The sequence below is a fragment of the Enoplosus armatus genome, chromosome 9, assembly GCF_043641665.1.
Source record: "Enoplosus armatus isolate fEnoArm2 chromosome 9, fEnoArm2.hap1, whole genome shotgun sequence".
NCBI lineage: Eukaryota > Metazoa > Chordata > Actinopteri > Centrarchiformes > Enoplosidae > Enoplosus > Enoplosus armatus.
The window spans coordinates 75,954-97,487 of record NC_092188.1 but is presented as its reverse complement, the minus strand read 5'-3'; the positions used below and the strand labels follow the sequence as shown (position 1 = coordinate 97,487).

Sequence of the window (21,534 nt, the reverse complement as noted above, 5' to 3'; positions counted from 1 at the left end):
TAGACGGACTCTGATACCGTGTGTGTGTGTGTGTGTGTTTGTGACCCTGTTGTCCAACATTTTGATTGGTTGCTGTGGATGAACCCTGAGAACTGGGTCGAGGGGACACGTGTCTCAGAGTGTGTGTGTATGTGTGTGTGTATGGGGGGTGAAATGGGTCACGGAGGACAAGATGCACATATGTACGTGTGTGTGTGTGTGATGAGTACAACTCAGCCATGCACATGCATGTGTGTGCGTACATATGTCTCTTAACATAGGTTAAGTTGCGCGCATGGGACTGTACATGCACCTGCACATGCGTGTGCCTGTTAACCCCACTTCAGCAGCAGGTGGACTCTGTTGTCTGAGAGGCAGCAGGTTCAGGTCTTTGATCCAGTACAATCAAACAGGACTTGTTAAAAGTTTACAGGCTTTTTAATGTGAGTTCATCCAGAACTTCGAGTTCGAGTCCTTCCTTCGGAGGGTTGGTATTAGCATTGTCTTTTTGAAATTAATATTTTATTTATCATATATGGGCAAGATCCGGGACCTCTCTCTCTCTGTCTGTCTCTCGCTCTCTCTGTCTCTCTCTCGCTCTGTCTCTCTCTCTCTCTGTGTGTGTCTCTCTCTCTCTCTCTCTCTCTCTCTGTCTGTCTGTCTCTCTCTCTCTCTCTCTCTCTGTCTTTCTCTTTGTCTCTCGCTCTGTCTCTCTGTCTCTCTCTCGCTCTGTCTGTCTCTGTCTCTCTCTGTCTCTCTCTCAGAGTGCATGCTGGGAGATTGTGGCGTGTGAGTGAGACGCTGAGTGAGTGGATCTCGTACTTTTTTTCGTTTCTTTTTTTCAGTAATATGTTTAATTTAAAGTAGTTTTCTTGGTGGTGGTTTACTTTAATTGATAGTTGGTGCACCTTTGTGGTTTTTGTGGTTTGTTGGGGTTTTCTTTGTCTCCTGCCGGTGTCTCTGCTGGCCGGCGTCTCTGACACCATGGTAAATGGAGACTTCTCCAGGCTCACGCGGAAACACGTTAAGATCTCCGCCGGTTTCCCGTGCAGTGTGGAGGACATCGGGCTAGCGGTTATCTGCCTGGACCAGGTGGACAAGGTGAACCGCGTCATCGAGACAGGTATTTCGGTGAACTGAATGTTTGTGTCGGTGTTGCCGCTGACGCAGCCCGCAACCAAAGTTGTCTTGTCAAATGTCCCTCCTTTTATTACCGATGAGTTTAGAGAGTAGAGAACTCTCCAGACACGGAAAAGTGGTTTCCCCCATTAAAAAGATCCTGTCTGGATGCAGATCTCAGTTACTGAAGCACGTAGTGTCTCACCGGAGACAGTTATATATGATACTGAACAACCGGGACGAGGAGCTCAACCTCCGCTTCCACGTTAAAGTAGATGATTATGACTACGTGATATTTGCAACCTCATCGGTAATGAAGTGCTTTGGTTGCGGTGAGGAGGGACACACCGTGAAGGCCTGTCCGGGGCGCGGTGATCCGGCTCGGCCTGGCCCGGGGGGGGGGGGCGACCGGCGCTGCGGCGGGGCCGCCCGTTGTCTCGGGGCTGGGGGCGGCCGCAGCTGGCGGGTCCGTCAGCCCCGGCGGCAGTCTCTCCGCCCGGGGCGCGCCGTGACGCGTCGTTTGGCTGCTGTGTCTGACCCGGTACACGGGGTGTCACGGGATAATGTACATGGTGGAAGTGGGTGTGATGCAGAAAAAGGTGGTGAGGGTGTAGGTGAGGTAGGAGACAGTGAGGTTGGGGGAGAAAAGGGGTCAAAAACAGGTGACAGTGGGGGGGGGGGGGGGGGGTGGAACAGATAAACAGAACAGGTGAGGTCAGTGAGACGGGTAAGTTAGGAGAGATACAGGCAGGTAAGGAAAGTGAAACACAGGAAAATAAGTCAGGTGAGGAAAGTGTTGTGTGGAGTGAGCAGGTGGAGGAAGCTGAGATGGAGCAGGAGGCAGCAGCAGCAACAGCAAAACCAAAACCTGCTAACAAACGCAGGAGACAAACAAAAAATGCAGCCAGTGAGGCAAAAACGAGTAGTTGGGGAGGACACCGTGAGGAAACAGACGGATGAAAGCGGGAGTGAGGAGGAGTGTGTGTCGGACAGCAGTGATGTGCCGTGTTTTAAACTGAGCAGCAGCCAGCAGAGAAAGCTGTACACTGCAGAAAAGATCAGGTCGCTTCTCCAGCAGACAAAGGAACTTCTCTCCAGTCTCGCTGGAGGTCGAGCATTTTATTGAGGGGAGGTTACTTTTAACTAAAGCTCGGTTTGAACATTTCACTGCTGTTTTTATCAACGTGTACGCTCCAACAAACAGTGCAGAGAGGAAGCTGTTTTTACAAAAAGTCAACGATGTTTTAAATAGCTGTGCCTCGGAGGATTTTTTATTCTTGGGTGGGGATTTTAATTGTACTAAAAATGCGTCTTTAGATCGCAACCATGCAGAGCCTCATCCAGCATCCCAGCATGCTCTGGGGCAGCTGGTCCACTCTCATGGCCTGGTGGACGTGTAGAGGATGCACGCAGACAGCAGAAAGTACACATGGTCCCACCTCAGAGAGAGTAGGATCTCCTTAGCCAGACTTGACCGTATTTATTGTTTTAAGCATCATTTTAATATATTTAAAATGTGCAGAATTATACCTGCTGGTTTTACGGATCATTCCCTGCTTTTATGTCATGTTTTTATTAGAAATATTTTGCCAAAAAGTGCATATTGGCATTTTAATTCAATTTTAACATTTGACAAAAAGTTCAGGGAGGTTCTTATGTATTTCTGGGGTGTTTTTAGACAGAGGAAGGGTGATTTTAGCAGTCTCAGGCAGTGGTGGGACCATGGGAAGACTGAAATTAAACTTCTATGTCAACAGCACACCCTCAATGTTACACGAGACGTCACCAGATCTATGAAGGACCTGGAGAGTGATATAGTGGAACTAGAGAAAATGAGTGAGTCCACAGGAGATCGAGGATATATTGAAGTCCTCAAAGTAAAAAAAACTGGCTTTAGCCGACCTGCTAGATGGTAAAGTACAGGGTGCACTGGTCAGGTCCCGATTTCAGAACATCACTGAGATGGATGCTCCCTCTAGCTTCTTCTTCGGCCTGGAGAAGAAGAACAGACAGAGGAAGGTAATCCACTCCTTGCTGTCAGACACGGGGCAGGAGCTCATGGAGCCAGGCCAGATCAGAAGGCGAGCGGTGGAGTTTTACTCCACTCTGTATTCTACTGAGTACGAGGAGGAGGACACACTGCTGGAGGAGTTCTGCAGTGAACTGCCTCGGGTCTCTGGGGATACTAACTCCCAGCTCGAGGAGCCGCTGCAGATGAGGGAGCTTCAGGCAGCCCTGCAAAGCATGCAGGGTCGGAGGGCTCCCGGCATTGACGGCTTGACAATAGAGTTTTATAAAGCCTTCTGGGACATCTTAGGTGTAGATATTTTAGATGTTTTTAATGAAAGTCTGGCCTCTGGTTCCATGCCGATGTCCTGCCGCAGAGCTGTTCTTACGCTCTTGCCCAAGAAAGGAAACCTGCAGGACATCAAAAACTGGCGACCAGCGTCTTTGCTGTGTGTGGATTACAAGCTTCTGTCCAAGGCCTTGGCCAACAGGCTGAGGGGAGCTATGGAGCAGGTCATCCATCGGGACCAGACCTACTGTGTGCCCAGCAGGTCCATGGTAGATAATGTCTACCTAATTAGCTCATTGGGTATAAACACTGGTCTGATTTCTCCAGACCAGGAAAAGGCTTTTGACCGCGTTGAGCACAACTTCCTCTGGAAGGTCATGGAGAAGTTTGGGTTCAGCGCAGGTTTCATAGCTAAGATCAAGGTGTTGTACAGTGACGTGGAGAGGGTGCTGAAGTTTAACGGTGGTCTGTGTGCTTCTTTTAGAGTGTGTAGAGGGGTCTGCAGGGCTGTGCTCTGTCGGGGATGCTCTATGCACTCTCCCTAGAACCCCTACTGAACAAGATACGCTCCAGCATCCAAGGACTGGTTTTACCTGGTTTTAGTGGAAACATTGTTTTATCGGCATACGCCGATGACGTCATTGTTTTTATCGGAAGCCAGAGGGATGCAGACCTTCTAGCCACTATGGTGGAAAAATTTACTATTGTATCGGCAGCGAGGGTGAATTGGAAAAAGAGTGAAGCCCTCGCTGTCGGTGAATGGCGTGAAGGTCTCCCAGTTCTTCCCCAGAGCCTGGCCTGGAGAAAGGACGGCCTAAAGTACCTGGGAGTGTTTCTGGGAAAAGAAAACATGGTCCAGAGGAACTGGGAGAACGTCACAGAAAAGATTGAGGGAAAACTTTCCAAATGAAAATGGCTGCTCCCTCAAATGTCTTTTAAAGGTAGGGTTCTGGTTTTAAACAACCTTGTGGCATCCCAACTGTGGCACCGTCTGACATGTATAGATCCCCCCTCAGACCTATTAGCATAAATACAGAGGAAAATGGTGGATTTTTTTTGGGACGGTCTGCATTGGGTGCCACAAGGGGTGCTGTTTTTAGCCAGAGAGGAGGGGGGACAGGGCCTCGTCCACCTGGCCAGCCGAACAGCTACTTATAGGCTCCAGTTTATACAGAAATATTTAACAGGTCCAGCAGATTTAGTCTGGAGAGACGTGGCCAGCTGCATTCTCAGACGTGCTAACAACCTGGGGCTGGACGCTGCACTGTTCAGAATCAGAATCAGAATCAGAAATACTTTATTGATCCCCGGGGGGAAATTGTACAGCACCGGTGCTCCCATTCCAGAGTAGGAAAATAGCATAATTTAGAACTAAAGGTATGTACAAAATATAAAAATAAGAAATAGAAAATAAAAAATATACACATTTACAGTATTTAAGTGAAGTGAGGTAAAAAAAAAAATATATATATACAGTAACAATGTATATATCACAATAAATAGTGATTGTTTAAGTGCAATACATGTATAGTGCAATACATATATAGTTATACACTACAGTGCAACACATCCATACATATATATACATTGTTACTGTATATATATATTTTTTTTTTCTTAACTGATTTAAAACTTTTAAAGTTAGGTGGGCTGCCTCCATTTTATCAGGGTGTTTTTAAGTCCTGGGCCCTTTTTAATAAAAAAAGGTGTCTGAAGTCTGACTCTCTACACTGGTTGTTGAAAGAGCCACTGATACACAGGGCCAGGCTGGACATCAGCAGCAGCGCCACACCCGGCCTGATGGGAACGCTGTGCAGGTCCAGGACCCTGTGCCTACAGCAGCTGGTGGATGCGGCAGGGCTGGCGCTGAGCGCTCCAGTGGAGGATTTTACACGGTGCCGTCGCCTCCAACGCTTTTATTTCTATTCTTAATCCTGCTGTTTTTAACAAGTGTCCATTCTGTGATCTCCGCGAGACTGTCTTCCATGTTTTTACTGAGTGTCAGAGACTCACAGAGTTCTTCACTCTTCTAACGTTGGTTTTTAGTCTCTTTGGTGTGAAGTTTTCTCAGAGTGTTTTTATCATGGGAGCTGGCTACAAAAAGATAAACAGAGAGAAGTGGCAGCTCCTAAACTTCCTCTCAGGAGAAGCAAAGATGGCCATATATGTAAGCAGGAAGAACCGGGTGGAGAACCGTGAGGGACAGGAGGCCAGGTAAGTCTGGCTCTGTAACATCAGGCTCAAATACAGGTTTTTTAAACACATTGGTGATTTGGACGCTTTTAGACAGCGCTGGTGCTACGGAGACATCGTCTGTTCTGTTAATAATGATGAATTGCATTTTGCACAGGTTTTTACTGGATATCTTATTTTTAATTAGCACTTTATTGAGTTGTCTGTAAATATGTGAAGTATGTAAATAAAGTGTTTTTGTAAAAATCAAAAAAAGAAAATCTCTTTCTCTGTCTCTCTCTCTCTCTCTCACTGTATCTCTAATAATAATTATAATAATTGCGATGACAGTCAAGCAGGCCCAGGGCTGCAGCAGCTAGGTGTACCAGAAGGAAAGGGAGGGTTAGATATAGGTCTATAGTTGGCTAAAACCTCTGGATCAAGACTGGGCTTTTTAAGAAGAGGTTTAATTACAGCTACTACCTGTTAATAAAGACAGATTGATCATGTCTAGTAAATAAGTGCTGACTAAAAGTAAAACCTCTTTAAGCAGCCTAGTTGGAGATGAAGAAATGGTTTGAGTTATTTGGTGAAGGTCAATGGGAGGAAAGCAATCTAAATATATATCAGGTTTTACAGCTGTTTCTGAGATTCCTGTGTTTGAAGGTAAGGTACCACCTGAAGACAGGAGGTGATCAATTTTGTCTCTAATAGTTAGAATTTTATCATTAAAGAAGCTCATTCAGTCATTACTGCTGAGGGTTTTCTCTGTCTGTCTGTCTGTCTGTCTCTCTCTCTCTCTCTCTGTCTCTTTCATCTGAACAGACAGAAAAATATTTAATTCTGAATAAAAAGTTACTGAGAACGTTTCAAACTGAATATATGAAAATAAACAAACACCCTATTAACACACACACAGACTGTGGCATTTATAACTGTGTGTGTGTTTGTTGGTTTCAAGTGATGACATCATCCTAACTGCAGAAAAGTAAAGTCATGATTTTTTTGTCGTCGAATCAGTGTTGGTTTTTTTTGGTCCCTGTGTGTGTGTGTGTGTGTGTAGCGTGTACAGTATGTGTGTGACAGGTTTTAACACTAACCCTAACACAACTTAACCTCCACGTCTGGTGACAGTTTGTTCTGTCATAAAATGCAGCAGGATAATTTCTCACCACATGTTTTGACCGCAGGCTGTTTTTTGCAGGACTTCTCTCGTGTTTTGTTGCAGGTTTTGTTTGACAAAAATACCAACATACAGTTAAACAGGATTGTTGACACGTCCTGAATGAACCAATCACATTACTGCGTTCAGACGTCCTCCCTGATGTTTCTCAACATGATGTTTAGATACAGCAGAATAATTGATCTGATGATGTGTGTAGATACAGTAACATAACTCCAGAGAACCTGATCAATAAATACAGTAACATGTTTCTGACCAGCTACCTGTCTGTCTGTCTCTCAGCCTGTAATGTCACCATCCACAACCGCTGCAGAGACAGTCTGGCCAGCTGTGCCAAGATGAAACAGAGGGTAAGACTTGTCTTACTCATTACTGATTACCTGCCTGTCTGTCTCTATGTCTGTCTGTCTGTACTGACTACCTGTCTGTCTCTCTCTTACAGCAACAGAAGCTGGCGATGGTGAGAAACAGTTCAGCTCTGCAGAATGTTGCCCTGCGCACCAAAAGTGAGTCAACCTGTCTTTCTCTCTACCTGTCTGCCTGTTTATAGTCTGGCTCACAGGATGTAGGCTGTTGGGATAAGTCTGCCATTGGCCAACTATTTCAGTCTCATTCTCCTCCTCTTCCTCTCTGCGTGCTACCGTCGCTGCATCCTGGGCTTAGCCCCGCCCAAAGCGACTGTGATATTGGTTTAAAGAAAAACAAACAAGGCAGGTCGTTTTCATCTTCTATCTCAGAGTGATGATGTTGAGCCAGACCTTTCTGTGTGGAGAGGTCTGGCTAGAGACTACTTTGTCCATTACAATGAATCAGAAATCAGAATCAGAATCAGAAATACTTTATTGATCCCCGGGGGGAAATTGTACAGTACCGGTGCTCCCATTCAAGAGTAGAAAGTAGCATAAATTTAGAACTAAAAGTATGTACAAAATATAAAAATAAGAAATAGAAAATAAAAATATGCACATTTACAATATTTAAGTGAAAAATAAAAGTAAAAAATATATACAATAACAATGTATATGTATATATATATATGTATGTATATATATGTATGTATGTAAGTATTGTACTGTTGTGTATGACTATATATGTACTGCACTGAAACGTTTAAAGAATAAATAATAGTGAGGTAGTTTGTGTAGAAGCAGGTCCAGAATTAGTCTGTTTATTCTGAGTGTGTGACAGTCAGAGGAAGGAGTTGAAAAATTTGATGGCCACATGCAGGAATGATTTCCTGTGGCGCTCAGTTGTACATTTGGGAGGAATGAGTCTCCCACTCCCAATGAGAGATACTATCAAGCTGCATTGTGGGAGATGTATGATCCAGTGTTTTGTACTAAAAGTTAGAACATTTCCATTCTGTTTGTAGTCCGTCTCTCAGAAGAGACACTAGTTGTATTTGTTGGTCTCCTCATCAAGTGTTCATCATCTATTTGTTTTTAAAAGTCTGTTTCTCTTTCGTAGCTTTATCATGACGAGTGTTTCTTCTTCTCTGTCTCTTCAGCTCCGATGATGAAGGAGCGTCCCAGCTCGGCCATCTATCCCTCAGACAGTCTTCGTCAGTCACTGCTCGGGTCCAGACGGGTTCGCTCTGGCCTCTCGCTAGCGAAGAGCGTCTCCACCAATAATATTGCAGGGTGAGACTGAGCAGCCACCTGATTGGTTGTTGAATGTAGAAGATGTTCAGCTGAAGGAGCTTGTTGTTGTCTTTAGGTCCTTCAGGGATGTGTTTCTACTCTGACTGTTGAATATAATAGATATAATGCAGCTCAGTCCAACAACTCAACTCACTACGAGCTCAGTAACAAACATATCAACAAACACTGAACCTCATCAGCTTTATAAAGGTAGAAGTTTATGACACAGGTGTACACAGCTGCACCTAAAAAAGTAACTTCCGAGTACTGATGTGTAAAAAATATGTTGTAAAATAAGTTCAAAAAAGAAAAAGGACAAAGGGGAAACCAGGCTTCACCGACTCCTGGTTACCGTGGGGAGGGATTATTCAGCTGTTGCTGAGTCTCCGGAGACGTTTAGTAGTCGGATCCTTGACTGATTCCTAGGAATGATGAAAAGATTATTTTCCAGGTTCAGGCTATATACATATATGTATATGTATATATATATATGTATATGTATATATACATATATGTATATGTATATATACTGTATATGTAACATATAGGGTATGTATGTGTGTGTGTGTGTGTGTGTGTATACATATAGTTACAGCAGCATAAAAGTCTAAATAACATCAACTTAAAGTTTAAATTACACACTGAAGTTATTTTAAGGGACGGTTAGACTCCATGAAGTTGTGTGGCTCAGTAGAAACAGTTGCTATGGTTACTTAGTCATTTTACTGTTTTAGATCATTTTACAACAAACTGCTTTCTTACAAAACTGAATGACTGAAACAGAAGAGTTATTTAACCTGCCCTCTCTCTCTCTCTCTCTCTCTCTCTCTCTCTCTCTCTCTCTCTGTCTCTCTGGTCTCTCTCTCCACCTGTCTGTCTCTCCTCAGTGTGAGTGAGGACTCTGTTGGTCTCAGGAGGATTCTGTCTCAGTCCACTGAGTCTTTGAACTTCAGGAGCAGGACTTTGTCCATGGAGTCTCTGACTGATGACGGTCTGTTCAGCCGTTTTATATCATCTCTATGATGTATCAACAATGTCATCAGCCATTTAATCACATTATTATTTTATTATCAGTTTTAATTTTTATTTGAGTTCATATTGAGAGCCGTGCAGCAGATTGTGGATCGGTTAATGGTCACAATGATCAAAAGTATAATTCCTTCATATTTTAGTTGACTTTGTTCATTAGATATTAATTTGATGATGTCACAATTTTTGGAATAAGTCCCCCAGTCTCCCAGCCAGCAGGAGGAGCTGCAGGCTGATCTGAAACCAGCTGGCAGGATTATTTTACAACCATGTTGAAGATGTTACATATAAACAACTATAAAATAATCAACAGCAAGAAAGTGAAAGTCTGTGTGTGTGTGTTGCAGGTGAGTGGTGGTGGAGTCCCCTGCTGGAGGAGCTGCAGGTGGAGGGCAGCTGTGTTCAGGCCGACAGCTGGAGTCTCGTCGTGGAACCAAACTTCTTGCAGACGCTTCATAAAGACCTCATAAAACAGCAGGATGTTATCTACGGTATATATATATATATATATATATACGTCTTTGTGTTTCTGTTACCATGACAACTGCATCAGGTTAAACCAGTCTCTTGGCTCTCTCTCTACATCTCTGTCTCTCAGAGTTGATCCAGACGGAGTTCCACCACGTGCGGACGTTGCGGATCATGGAGGGGGTGTACCGGCGGGGGATGCTGGAGGAGGTGATGTTGGAGGCGGGCGTGGTTCACACCATTTTCCCCTGTCTGGACCAGCTGCTGGAGTGGCACTCCAGCTTCCTGTCGGAGCTGCTGAACAGGAGGAAGGAAGGTCTGATGGAAGGCAGTTCCACCAACTTCACCGTCCGCAGGATCGGAGAGCTGCTCCTCAGACAGGTACAGCAGCACAGGTGATCTCTGTGTCTTGACTCACTGAGGTTATTAATGTTCAGGGACGACATCATACAGGATCAGGGTTTCATGAAGGTCAAGATTCAACCTGTCAGAGACTCAACAGGATTCCAGAAATCAGCTGTGTGATCTGAGAAATCCAGATTCTCCACATCTGATAAACCGAAGTCAGACAAAGTTTAAAGAGCAACTTCTGACTCTTTTTTACATTCACATCATTGTGTGAGAAAACAGTAAGACTAACCCTAACCCTCTGGCTGTTTTGAAACTGAACTGAGTTCAGCTTTAAATGTATTGAAATAGTCTGAACTGGTCAGTGTGTGTAGAGGGAAATAGCTCCACCTGCTAGACAAATCATTATACTTACTGATACTGAAAACACTTCTCTCCTGCAGAAGACTGTCGCTCACAATATATGACAAATATTTACCTCATGTGCCAAAAGCAAAAAGTTATTTCATCAACCACAGCATCACTGCCACAACAATGACATTTCACCAGTAGATCCTTTCCTGTACTTAAGTTAAAGTACTAATACCACATTATATAAATACTCCCCTTCAAAAATTGAACTTTAGTAAATCAGCTAAATGTACGTATCAAAAGTGAAAGAACGTATTCTGTTCTAAGGCATGTAGAAGTTGAATGCATAACAATACTTCATATTTTACCAGCTGATCATGTTTTGTATGTTAAGTCTTAATCTGCAAACTAACCAGCTGTCAGATAAATGAGTAAAAGGTATGTTTTTCTTCTGAAGTGCAGTAGAAGTATTAAGTAGCAAAAAAACAGAAATATTCACAAAAAGTACAAGTACTTAAAATGTATACTTCTACGTCGTCTCTGAACAAACCAACCCATCCTGACATGTATATATACATATATCCAGTTCATGTACACATATACACATATATATGCATATATCCAGTACATGTACACATATATACATACATCCAGTACATGTACACATATACACATACAATATATATACACATTTACATACAGTGGGGTCCAAAAGTCTGAGACCACATTGAAAATCTCAGATATTTTCATGTAAACCTGGAAATAATCACAAAGTTTGAGGATTCAGAAACATTGAAAAACACAAGAAGTTATGACATGTAAAATGAAGAAGAAATATGTTGATTCTGCACTATTTGTAGGTCGGCAATCAAATTTAAGCACATTTGTTGCATTGATCAACTGAAGTCCTTCTTCCAAAAGGTCAGATGTCTTTGAGTTGTATCCTTCCTTCGAAGCATGCGTTCAGATGACACTCAGGTGGATCTGATCTCCTCATCGACGGCTCGTTCAATGAACTCAGCTTGCAGCCAGTGTTCACCTGTTATAGTCAGCACGATCAGCACGATCAGCACGATCAGGCAGACCAAAAGAGACCACACCATCAGAAGATCAGAAGAACACCAGACTCCAATCAGCAAAAGTCTTGTCAAAAGAAGTCTGTCTTGTAGTGGTCTCAGAGAACCAGTAGCGGTTTCTAAACCACTTCTCAGAAGGGGAAACGAGGCCAAACTCTTGGGGTGGGCTAAGAAACAGCAGCATTTTACTGTGGATGAAGAAAAGTCCTATTTACTGATGAATCCAGGTTAGAGATTTCTGGCAGTAACAGAAGGGTGTATGTAAGGAGACGAGCAGGAGAGAGAATGATACTGCAGTGGATCAAACCAACAGTGAAACATGGTGGTGGGAATATTCAAGTCAGAATCAGAATCAGAATCAGTAACTGTTTATTGCCAAGTAACATACTTTACAAGGAATTTGCCGTGGTCTGAAGGTGCTATTGTTTTGATAACAAATAAGTAGAATATAAAAGGTAAAATAAGAATAAAAATAAGATAAATAACAAACAGTGCAGTGACCAGAATAAAGTAAAGTGTCCAGATAAAGTGTCCAGTAGGGGGTGGGTGCGTTAATGTAACGCAGGGGGGACAGGGGTGATGTACGTTAATAGAACGGATAACTTGTGTTTGTGTTCTGGGGGGGGGGGGGGGTTGACTGCAGAGGGGAAGAAACTGTTTTTGAGGCGGGAGGTTTTGGTCCTGATGCTCCTGCCAGTTGGAGGGGGTCGAACAGATGGTGTCCGGGGTGGGAGGGGTCAGCAGCGATCTTCCCTGCTCTCCTCAGGGTCCTGGAGGAGTACAGGTCCTGAAGAGATGGGAGGTTGCAGCCGATCACCCTCTCTGCAGAGCGGATGATACGCTGCAGTCTGCGTCTGTCCTTGGTGGAGGCAGCAGCGTACCAGACAGTGATGGAGGAGGTGAGGATGGACTCTATGATGGCAGTGTAGAGGTGAACCAGCATTTTTTGTGGCAGGTTAAACTTCCTCAGCTGCCTCATGAAGTACATCCTCTGTTGGGCTTTCTTGATGAGGGAGCTGATGTTCAGCTCCCACCGGAGGTCCTGGCTGATGATGGAGCCCAGGAAACGGAAGGACTCCACAGTGTCCACTGGAGAGTCACACAGGGTGATGGGGGCGGGTGGGGCTGCGCTCTTCCTAAAGTCAACAACCATCTCCACTGTCTTTGAAGCGTTAAGCTCCAGGTTGTTGCTGTTGCACCAGGTCACCAGATGGTCAATCTCCCACCTGTAGGCAGACTCATCCTCTCCAGAGATGAGTCCGATGAGGGTGGTGTCGTCCGCGAACTTCAGGAGCTTGACGGACTGGTGACTGGAGGTGCAGCTGTTGGTGTACAGGGAGAAGAGTAGAGGAGAAAGAACACAGCCTTGAGGGGAGCCGGTGCTGATCGTCCGCCAGTCTGAGACGTGTTTCCCCAGCTTCACGTGCTGCTTCCTGTCAGACAGGAAATCTGTGATCCACCTGCAGGTGGGGTCAGGCACGTTCAGCTGGGAGAGCTTGTCCTGAAGAAGAGCCGGGACGATCGTGTTGAAGGCAGAGCTGAAGTCCACAAACAGGATCCTGGCATAGGATCCTGCGGAGTCCAGGTGCTGGAGGATGAAGTGTAGGGCCAAGTTGACGGCGTCGTCAACAGACCTGTTGGCTCTGTAGGCGAACTGCAGGGGGTCCAGCAGAGGATCGGTGATGGATTTGAGGTGGGACAGGACCAGGCGTTCAAATGATTTCATGGCCACAGAGGTCAGGGCGACGGGTCTGTAGTCATTTAATCCTGTGGGCCCTGTTTTTTTGGGGACGGGGATGATGGTGGAGGCCTTGAAGCAGGCTGGCACGTGGCATGTCTCCAGTGAGGTGTTGAAGATGTCCGTGAACACCGGAGACAGCTGATCGGCGCAGCGCTTCAGGCAGGATGGGGAGATGGAGTCTGGTCCAGCAGCTTTCCGGGGGTTTTGTCTCTTGAAGAGCCTGTTCACGTCTCTTTCAAGGACAGACAGAGGTGTCGATGCTGGAGGAGGGGGGGGGAACTGTGGGGGGCAGCTGTGGTGGTAAGAGGTGTGAGAGTTCAGCCCCAGGTGTGATGAGGGGGTTGGGGCTGTTGGGCTGGAGCTGGTGGGTGATGGTGTGGGGGATGGTGTCAGGACTGTCCCATTGTCTTTCAAAGCGACAGTAGAAGTTGTTGAGGCTGTTGGCGAGGCGTCGGTCGTTAGCAGAGTTGGGGGCTCTTGGCTTGTAGTTGGTGATCTGCCTGAGCCCCCTCCACACAGAAGCAGAGTCGTTGGAGGAGAACTGGTCTTGTAGTCTCTCAGAGTACAGTCGTTTAGCTTCCCTCACCGCCTTGCTAAACTTGTACTTGGCTTCCTTAAACTCTGCTCTGTTGCCACTCTTAAATGCCTCTTCCTTTTCCAACCTCAGCTGTCGCAGTCTTGCTGTGAACCAGGGTTTGTCGTTGTTATAACTCTCCCTGGTCCGAGTTGGTACGCAGCAGTCCTCACAGAAGCTGATATATGAAGTCACAGCCTCTGTGTACTCATCCAGACTGTTGGTAGCAGTCCTGAAAACATCCCAGTCAGTACAGTCCAAACACGCCTTCAGGTCCTCTGCAGCTTCACTGGTCCACTTCTTCGATGTTCTCGCAACAGGCTTAGAAAGTTTTAATTTCTGCCTGTATGCAGGAATCAGGTGAATCATGTCGTGGTCAGAGTGTCCCAGTGCAGCGCGGGTGACGGCGTGAAAAGCGTTACTGACTTTGGTGTAACAGTGATCCAGAGTGTTCCCCTCCCTGGTGGGGCATTTAATAAACTGTTTGTATTTGGGGAGTTCGTGTCTGAGGTTACGTTTGTTAAAATCACCGAGGACAATAACTAAGGAGTCCGGGTTGGTCCGCTCCGTTTCCAGTATCTGGTCGGCGAGTGCGCGCTGTGCGTCCTGCACGTTGGCCTCCGGTGGAATGTAAACACCGACCAGAATGAATGAAGCGAACTCACGGGGGGGAGTAGTATGGTTTACAGTTTATGAAAAAAGTTTCCAGGGAAGGAGAGCAATGCCGTCGGATCACTGTCACGTCGTTACACCAGCTGCTGTTGACAACAAACAAATACCTCCACCCTATGTTTTGCCGGAGAGGTGCGTGTCGCGGTCCACTCGGAGAAGCGGGAATCCGTCCAGATGCAGCGCCGCGTCGGGAGTTCTTTCCCCCAGCCATGTCTCCGTGAAGCACAAAACAGCAGATGAATAAAAGTCCTTGTTTCTCCTCATCAGCAGCTGGACTTCGTCCATCTTATTCCCCAGTGAGCGCACGTTAGAGAGAAATATTCCGGGTAGTGGTGTGCGTTGTCCTTGCCGGCGAAGACGCACGAGCGCACCGGCACGTTTCCCTCTACGTCGACGTAGAGCTGCAAAGGTGAGAGCCCCTTTGACCAGAATGTCCCATAAAACAGTTAAAGGTGTAAGAAATTCGGGAAACAAATCCACTGGAGTTGTTCCCCTGATGTTCATGAGCTCTTCTCTGGTGAAAGAGCTCCGTGAACCAAAACCGAAAACGCTATTTACAGACAAAACAAGGCAAAACAATGCGCTCCAACAGACCGAGGCAGCCATCCGCGGCGCCATCTTCGCCGCGGATGGGGGGGTTTGCCTACTCTGGAGTTGGACCCCTGCAGCGAATCGACTACACCCTGACCAAGGAGAAGCACCACTCCATTCTTCAGAGACATGCTGTACCCTCTGGTCTGCATCTTTGTGGAGAGGGATTCATACTGCAGCAGGATAAGGACCCCAAACACACCTCAAAGCTTTGCAAGAACTATTTGAAGACCAAAGAAGACCAAGGAGTCCTGACTGTCATGGACTGTCCTCCACAGTCACCTGACCTCAACCCCATTGAACTATTTATGGGGGCACTTGAAGACTCAGAAAGCCAAGCCTTCTGTGACATCACAAGAATCCCTTTGGAACATTGTCAGATCATGCTGGGATAACATGGGTCATCAGGTTTGGCACAGACCTGTGGAGTCCACGCCAGCTGGACTGCATGCTGTCTTTAAAGCAAAAGGGGGACATACCAGAGACTAAGAGTCTCTGAAATTCCTGAACATTTTTCAAAGATTCAACTTTTCACTCAAATTGTTAAGCTGATATTATCATTTGTAATGAAAAAAATAGTATTACATGCAAAATAGACGTATCTTGACTGGTGGTCTCAGACTTTTGACTGTATATACAGTACAAATACAATTATATACATATTTACGTATATACAGTACATATACAAATATACACAAAAACACATGACACATCTCTGCTTCTGTTTGAACAGCCAATGTAACCTGACCCTCTGTCTGTCTGTCTGTCTTTGGTGACTTCATACAACTAAATGTGTTTAACACACGAGGATTGTTCAAAACAACAAAAAGTAACTGATCTGAAATCATTTTCTGTGTGTGTGTGTGTGTAGTTTTCAGGTCAGTCTGCAGACGACATGAAGAAACTTTACTCTGAGTTCTGCAGTCGACACCCGAAAGCTGTTAAACTCTACAAAGAAGTTTTAACTCGAGACCGAAGACTGCAGCAGTTCATCAGGGTGAGGACCAGGACCATGAACTAGACCAGAGCCAGGACCTGGACCAGATCCAGGACTTCTTTATTTACTTTTTTTTACCAGGATCTGGATCTGACAAGACCCAGTTTAGACTGCTTTAGACCTTTCTCAGTGGGTCTAGACCAGGCTTCTGTGTGGTTTAGACCTTCCTTCAGGTTTTAGATTAGCTTTTGACAAGATTTTATCACACTGTTTTTACCTGCTTAGACTAGACTAGACCTGGTTTAGACCGGCTGGAAACTGCGGTTACCCTGCTTTGAATAAAATTTAGACTCAGTTCATCCCAGTTTATGCAGACCTAGACTGGGTTTATTCCAGCATAGACATATATTTAACCTGGTTTAGATGTAGTTTCAATTTGACCTGCTTTAAACCTGGTTTGATTTTATTTACTCTTTCTGAATTATTCTGTTTTAGTCAAGACTGCGTTTAGCCTGATTTAGGTCCATTAAATGTGGTTCAGACCTAGTTTTCTCTTTAGATTGAGTGTGGTTCAGACAGGTTTAGCCTGGTCTGGGTCTAGGTTAGACTTTGTTTAATCCTGGTTTATCCTAATTTGTTCAGAACAAGACCTTATTTTACAGTTTTTATCTGGTTTGGCCAGGAATTAAACCTGGTTCAAACTGGTTAAGACCTGGTTTATCTGGATTTAATAGGTTTAGACCTGGTTTGAACATGGTTTGAACTGCTTTAAACTGGTTTAGATGTGGTTTAGACCTGGTGTAAACTGGTTTAAGGTAGTTTAACTGGTTTAAACCCATTTTGGCCTGGTTTAAACTGGTTGTAAATGTGTTTGAATTGGTTTAAACTGGTTTAATCCTGGTATTTCTGTGTTGATGTTTACTCTCTGTCTTTCTCCATCCCAAAATGTTCAGCGTGCTTGTCGTGGTCCTCTACTGCGTCGTCATGGCGTCCAGGAGTGCATCCTGCTGGTGACACAGCGAATCACAAAGTACCCTGTCCTCATCCAACGAATCCTCGACAACACCAAAGGTAACCTACGAGCTTTGACCCTTAATAACATCTGACTTTTAATATCCTCTGACCTGTTACCTCTGATGTTACCATGTCCCTGTGACCTCTTGCAGGCAGAGATGAGGAGGCGCAGGCATTGAGCCGGGCACTGCTCCTCCTGAAGGAGCTGATCAGCTCGGTGGACAAGGAGGTGCTGGAGCTGGACCGAACCAGGAGGCTGCAGGAGATTCAGGCCCGTCTGGACCCCCGGGCCCAGGCAGAGGTCCGGGGAGGAGGAGTGTTCAGAGGAGGAGAGCTGCTGAGGAGGAGGCTCCTCCATGAGGGGACACTTCTCTGGAAGGTCCAGGGCTCCAGGATGAAAGGTGGAGGAGGCTGATGCTGTATGATTTGTTGATGTGTGGGTGGAGCATGCACCTGCTGAACTGTCTCTGTATGTTTGTCTTCAGATGTGCAGGTCCTGCTGATGTCAGACATATTGGTTTTCCTTCAGGAGAAAGACCAGAAGTTCACTTTTGCGTCACTGGTGAGTCACACCTGGTAACAGCTGCACCTCCTCATGTCCCTGCTCCTGTTCTTTCTATCCATCTATATTTCATGGTAAATGGTAAATGGTCTGCACTTATATAGCGCTTTTCTACCATGACGGACTCTGGGTCTCTCATTCACCCATTCACACACACACACACTGTGTGAATGGCTGAGCTGCCATGCAACAGTGTGCAACATCCGTGTCTCTACATGTGGACAAGACAAGCCAGATTAGTGGACAAGCCACTCTACCTCCTGAGCCACAGACGCCCCATTCCTCTATTTTTGACCAATTATTCAGATCCAGGTCATGGTGGCAGCAGGGTAAACAAAGTAGCCTAGACCTCTTTCTCCCAGCCACCTCCTCCAGCTCCTTCTTGAGGGTCTCGAGGTGTTCCCAGGTCAGACGGGATATACAATCCCTCCATCATCACCAACTCCTCCTATCCAATCAGTGGCACCTGACCCACCACTCTCTCTCAGTCATGTCTGTCTACTTCACACCTGGCTCGGGGGTTATTGTAGGACTAGTGACATCACAACTTTTCTGAACTGCCCTCAACACCTTGACACCCAATAAGACCTATTCTGAATCTAGTTGCATCTTTTAATTCTAGTTTTGCCACCTCAGACAATACTAATGCCAGTATTCTTGTTCTTACTGGAAACAGTCAATATAACTACAATGTAGACGCCTGCAAGGAATTTAACTCAACTTTGTCTAAAACCAACTTGTTACACTTGAGTCACCATATTAAGAACCTGCCCCACCACCTCAGAACTATAACTTTTAACAATCTTCGTTATATAACACCCTCTGCCTCACTCAAATCTTCTCAGTTGCTGCACCAAGACTCCGGAATAATCTCCCTGAAAATATACAGAACAGCAGAATCTCTTGACTCTTTTAAAAGGTGTCTCAAAACTTTTACTTCCTTGCCCCAGCAATGACCCTCACTACCCTTTTGGATTTGCCAGGTCTGTCCGGCAGCCCCCCCCCCCCCCCCCCCCCCCCCCTACACACACACACACACACACACACACCCCCACACCATTTGAGTGTCCAAGACATAGACATAGACTGCAGATCTGATGATATGACTACAAAGTCGATCATTAATTTCAGGTGTTCAGGTACCAGGTACACTTATGAACTACCTTATGCACAAACACTGTCTTTGTTATGGACAATCCATGACTGGTACAGGAGTCCAATAACAAAACACCTCTCAGGTTCAGATTGTCTATTCCCCTGTCTGTTTACCTGATTACCTAACCATATACCTTTTGGTCCACCTGCCGTTTTGTCTCAGGACAAGTCTCCAGTGGTCTCTCTCAATAACCTGATCGTCAGAGACATAGCCAATCAGGAGCGAGGGATGTACCTGATCAGTGCCTCCACCCCTCCAGAGATGTACGAGCTGTACGCTTCATCCAAAGATGACCGCAGGACCTGGATGAGCCGCATACAACAGACTACTCTCAGGTCAATACTGCAGTAGTGCATGGTAGCTCACAGTACCTCACAGCACTCTGTAGTACTGCATAGTGCTCTGTAGGGATGGAAGTGTTGTGTTGTGATTTCAGTCCTTCCTTAGTGAGATACAAGTTTCTGAATTCAAGTTAATGAATTCCTCTCCAGAGGATGAACCCTTCAGATCTTAATGACCTCATGATCTTGCCTCTAGCGCCCTCCTCAGAACAAACTTTGCATTAGCTCCACAACTGGTCAGAATAGATGACTCATCAGGATGTTGTTTGTTCAGGATAAGGGCTTTATCAGTACAGACTGTTTGTGTTGTCAGGTAAACAGACTGTCCATGTAATACTCTGTAGTACAGTGTATTAAGACTGTATAGAAGCAGATAATACTCTGTAGTACTGTGTATTAGTACTGTATGGAAACATATAGTACCCTGTTGTACTGTGTATTAGTATTGTGTAACAATCTGTAGTACTGTGTAATTCTGTGTAGTACAGTGCAGTTCTTCATAATACTGTATGTATGTAGTAGAGTGTAGTACAGTATGTAGTACTCAGTATTTCACAGTATCATGTGTTTTGTTTTCAGCTGTCCATCCAGAGACGAGTTTCCTCTTATCGAGACTGAAGACAAAGCTTTACTGCGTAGACTCAGAGGTACAACACCTCCTCCTGCTTCTCCTTCACCTCTCCTCCTGTTTTTTGAACTTTCCTGTCATAAACATTTCAAAATCACATCTGTTTCAGATCTAATTCAACATTTTTCCTCCTCCTCTCCTCCTCCTCCCCCACCCCCCCAGCTGACATCCAGCAAAAGGACAGGGAGGTGCTGGAGCTCCTGCAGGAGCGAGTCACTCTGTTTTCTGACCTTGTGGAGGCAACAGGAAGAGGAGGAGGAGAAGAAGAAGGCGATGTGGAGCTCAGCACCTCCTCCTCCAGGTCCTCCTCCTCGTCCTGCAGGAACCTGTTCAGAGCCGACACTCCTTACGCTCCTCAGGCCGAGCCGCTCCTCACCTCTTCCATCACTGAAGGTGAGTTTTTATTTTCAGTTTTCATGTGAAGTAAAACAACAGAATCAAACTGAACTGAATCTCTTTGTGTTTCAGTGGACAAACTGATGGAGCTGCTGCTGGACTCCAACATCCAGAAATCCACCATAACCAATGGCAACCAGGAGCTCAGCAGTGAGTCACTGTCACCTGTCGAAACCTGTAACCTGATGAAAGTTAAAGGAAAACTGAATCTGTCCTCTGAGTATCAAACCCTCTCTCAGCTGTTGACTATTTCATTACTATACATTACCATGACTATTTTTATTGTCAATTAATCTGCCAATAAGTTTGATTGATTGATTGATTAATCGTTTTGTCTGTAAATTTTCAGAAAGTGAAAAATTGTTTGTTATAATCCATGTTTTGTTTGAATAGTTCAAAACCAAAAACTATTAAATTTAATAGTTGCAGATTTATTTTCTGTCAATCAACTAATTGTTGCAGCTCAGCTGTTTTCAGATAGGAAGTGTAGTCGTCCGAATTCGACCGTTTGCGTTTGTTTACCCCAAACAGCCAATGTATTGATTGTGCAGACGTTAGCTGTAAGCTAGCTAGACCGTGTGTGTGTGTGTGTGTGTGTGTGTGTGTGTGTGTGTGTGTGTGTGTGTGTGTGTTTCCAAGATCGTGTATTACTCATGTTGTAGGGACATAAATCTGTTTACACAGTCACATTGTGGCGACTTGTCTTCCTTTATCTTTTGTGTGTGTGTTAGGGCATTCACGACTGCTGCATTTTAGTAGTCATCAACTTCACTCAAAAAGTAGTCGAATAGTCGATTAATCGCGGGAGATATATCAAATTTTTTTCACCCAATAACAATGATCAATTCTGTCAAAAGGTCTCAAATACAACCAATAAAGGGTTAACTAATGTAGGCAGGACCAACCTGTATACTGTTTGACTGCAGTAACAATGTGACTGCTTTCTTTCAGGGATAGCAAGAGTCTTTAAATTCTGTTTATTTAACATGATGATAAAATGATTGTTCAAACAGGTCTATGTTCAACAACAACCAAAGTTATGTCCACCTTCTGCCGTTTGAAGGCCATCTCCAAAGCTCTGAATAGCCTACTGTGATGCACTATGATTACATGCTCGAACTTCAGATATAACTTGTGAACCTACTGTAGCCTGCAGCTGCTGCTGTTATCTGCTCTGGTAAAGTATTTTCACACTGCTGATTGCAGTCGAGCATCGGGACGTACGGCCTGCACCGTGTTAAAACCACAGATGACCAACGAT

General features: G+C 45.1%; 1 protein-coding gene across 1 annotated transcript in view; it reads left to right on the top strand.

The window, feature by feature from the left end:
* The window catches only part of LOC139290483 (rho guanine nucleotide exchange factor 2-like), a 35,822-nt gene that overhangs the window by 10,440 nt on the left and 3,848 nt on the right, over positions 1-21,534 (top strand). Inside the window, exons 3-16 of the mRNA XM_070912273.1 lie at positions 7,032-7,099; positions 7,192-7,255; positions 8,257-8,389; positions 9,277-9,380; positions 9,766-9,909; positions 10,017-10,267; positions 16,111-16,236; positions 17,130-17,247; positions 17,343-17,591; positions 17,676-17,752; positions 19,071-19,243; positions 19,829-19,896; positions 20,040-20,270; positions 20,346-20,423. Of these exons, the coding sequence (XP_070768374.1) occupies positions 7,032-7,099; positions 7,192-7,255; positions 8,257-8,389; positions 9,277-9,380; positions 9,766-9,909; positions 10,017-10,267; positions 16,111-16,236; positions 17,130-17,247; positions 17,343-17,591; positions 17,676-17,752; positions 19,071-19,243; positions 19,829-19,896; positions 20,040-20,270; positions 20,346-20,423 (1,884 nt within the window). The remainder of the gene's footprint in view (positions 1-7,031; positions 7,100-7,191; positions 7,256-8,256; positions 8,390-9,276; positions 9,381-9,765; positions 9,910-10,016; positions 10,268-16,110; positions 16,237-17,129; positions 17,248-17,342; positions 17,592-17,675; positions 17,753-19,070; positions 19,244-19,828; positions 19,897-20,039; positions 20,271-20,345; positions 20,424-21,534) is intronic.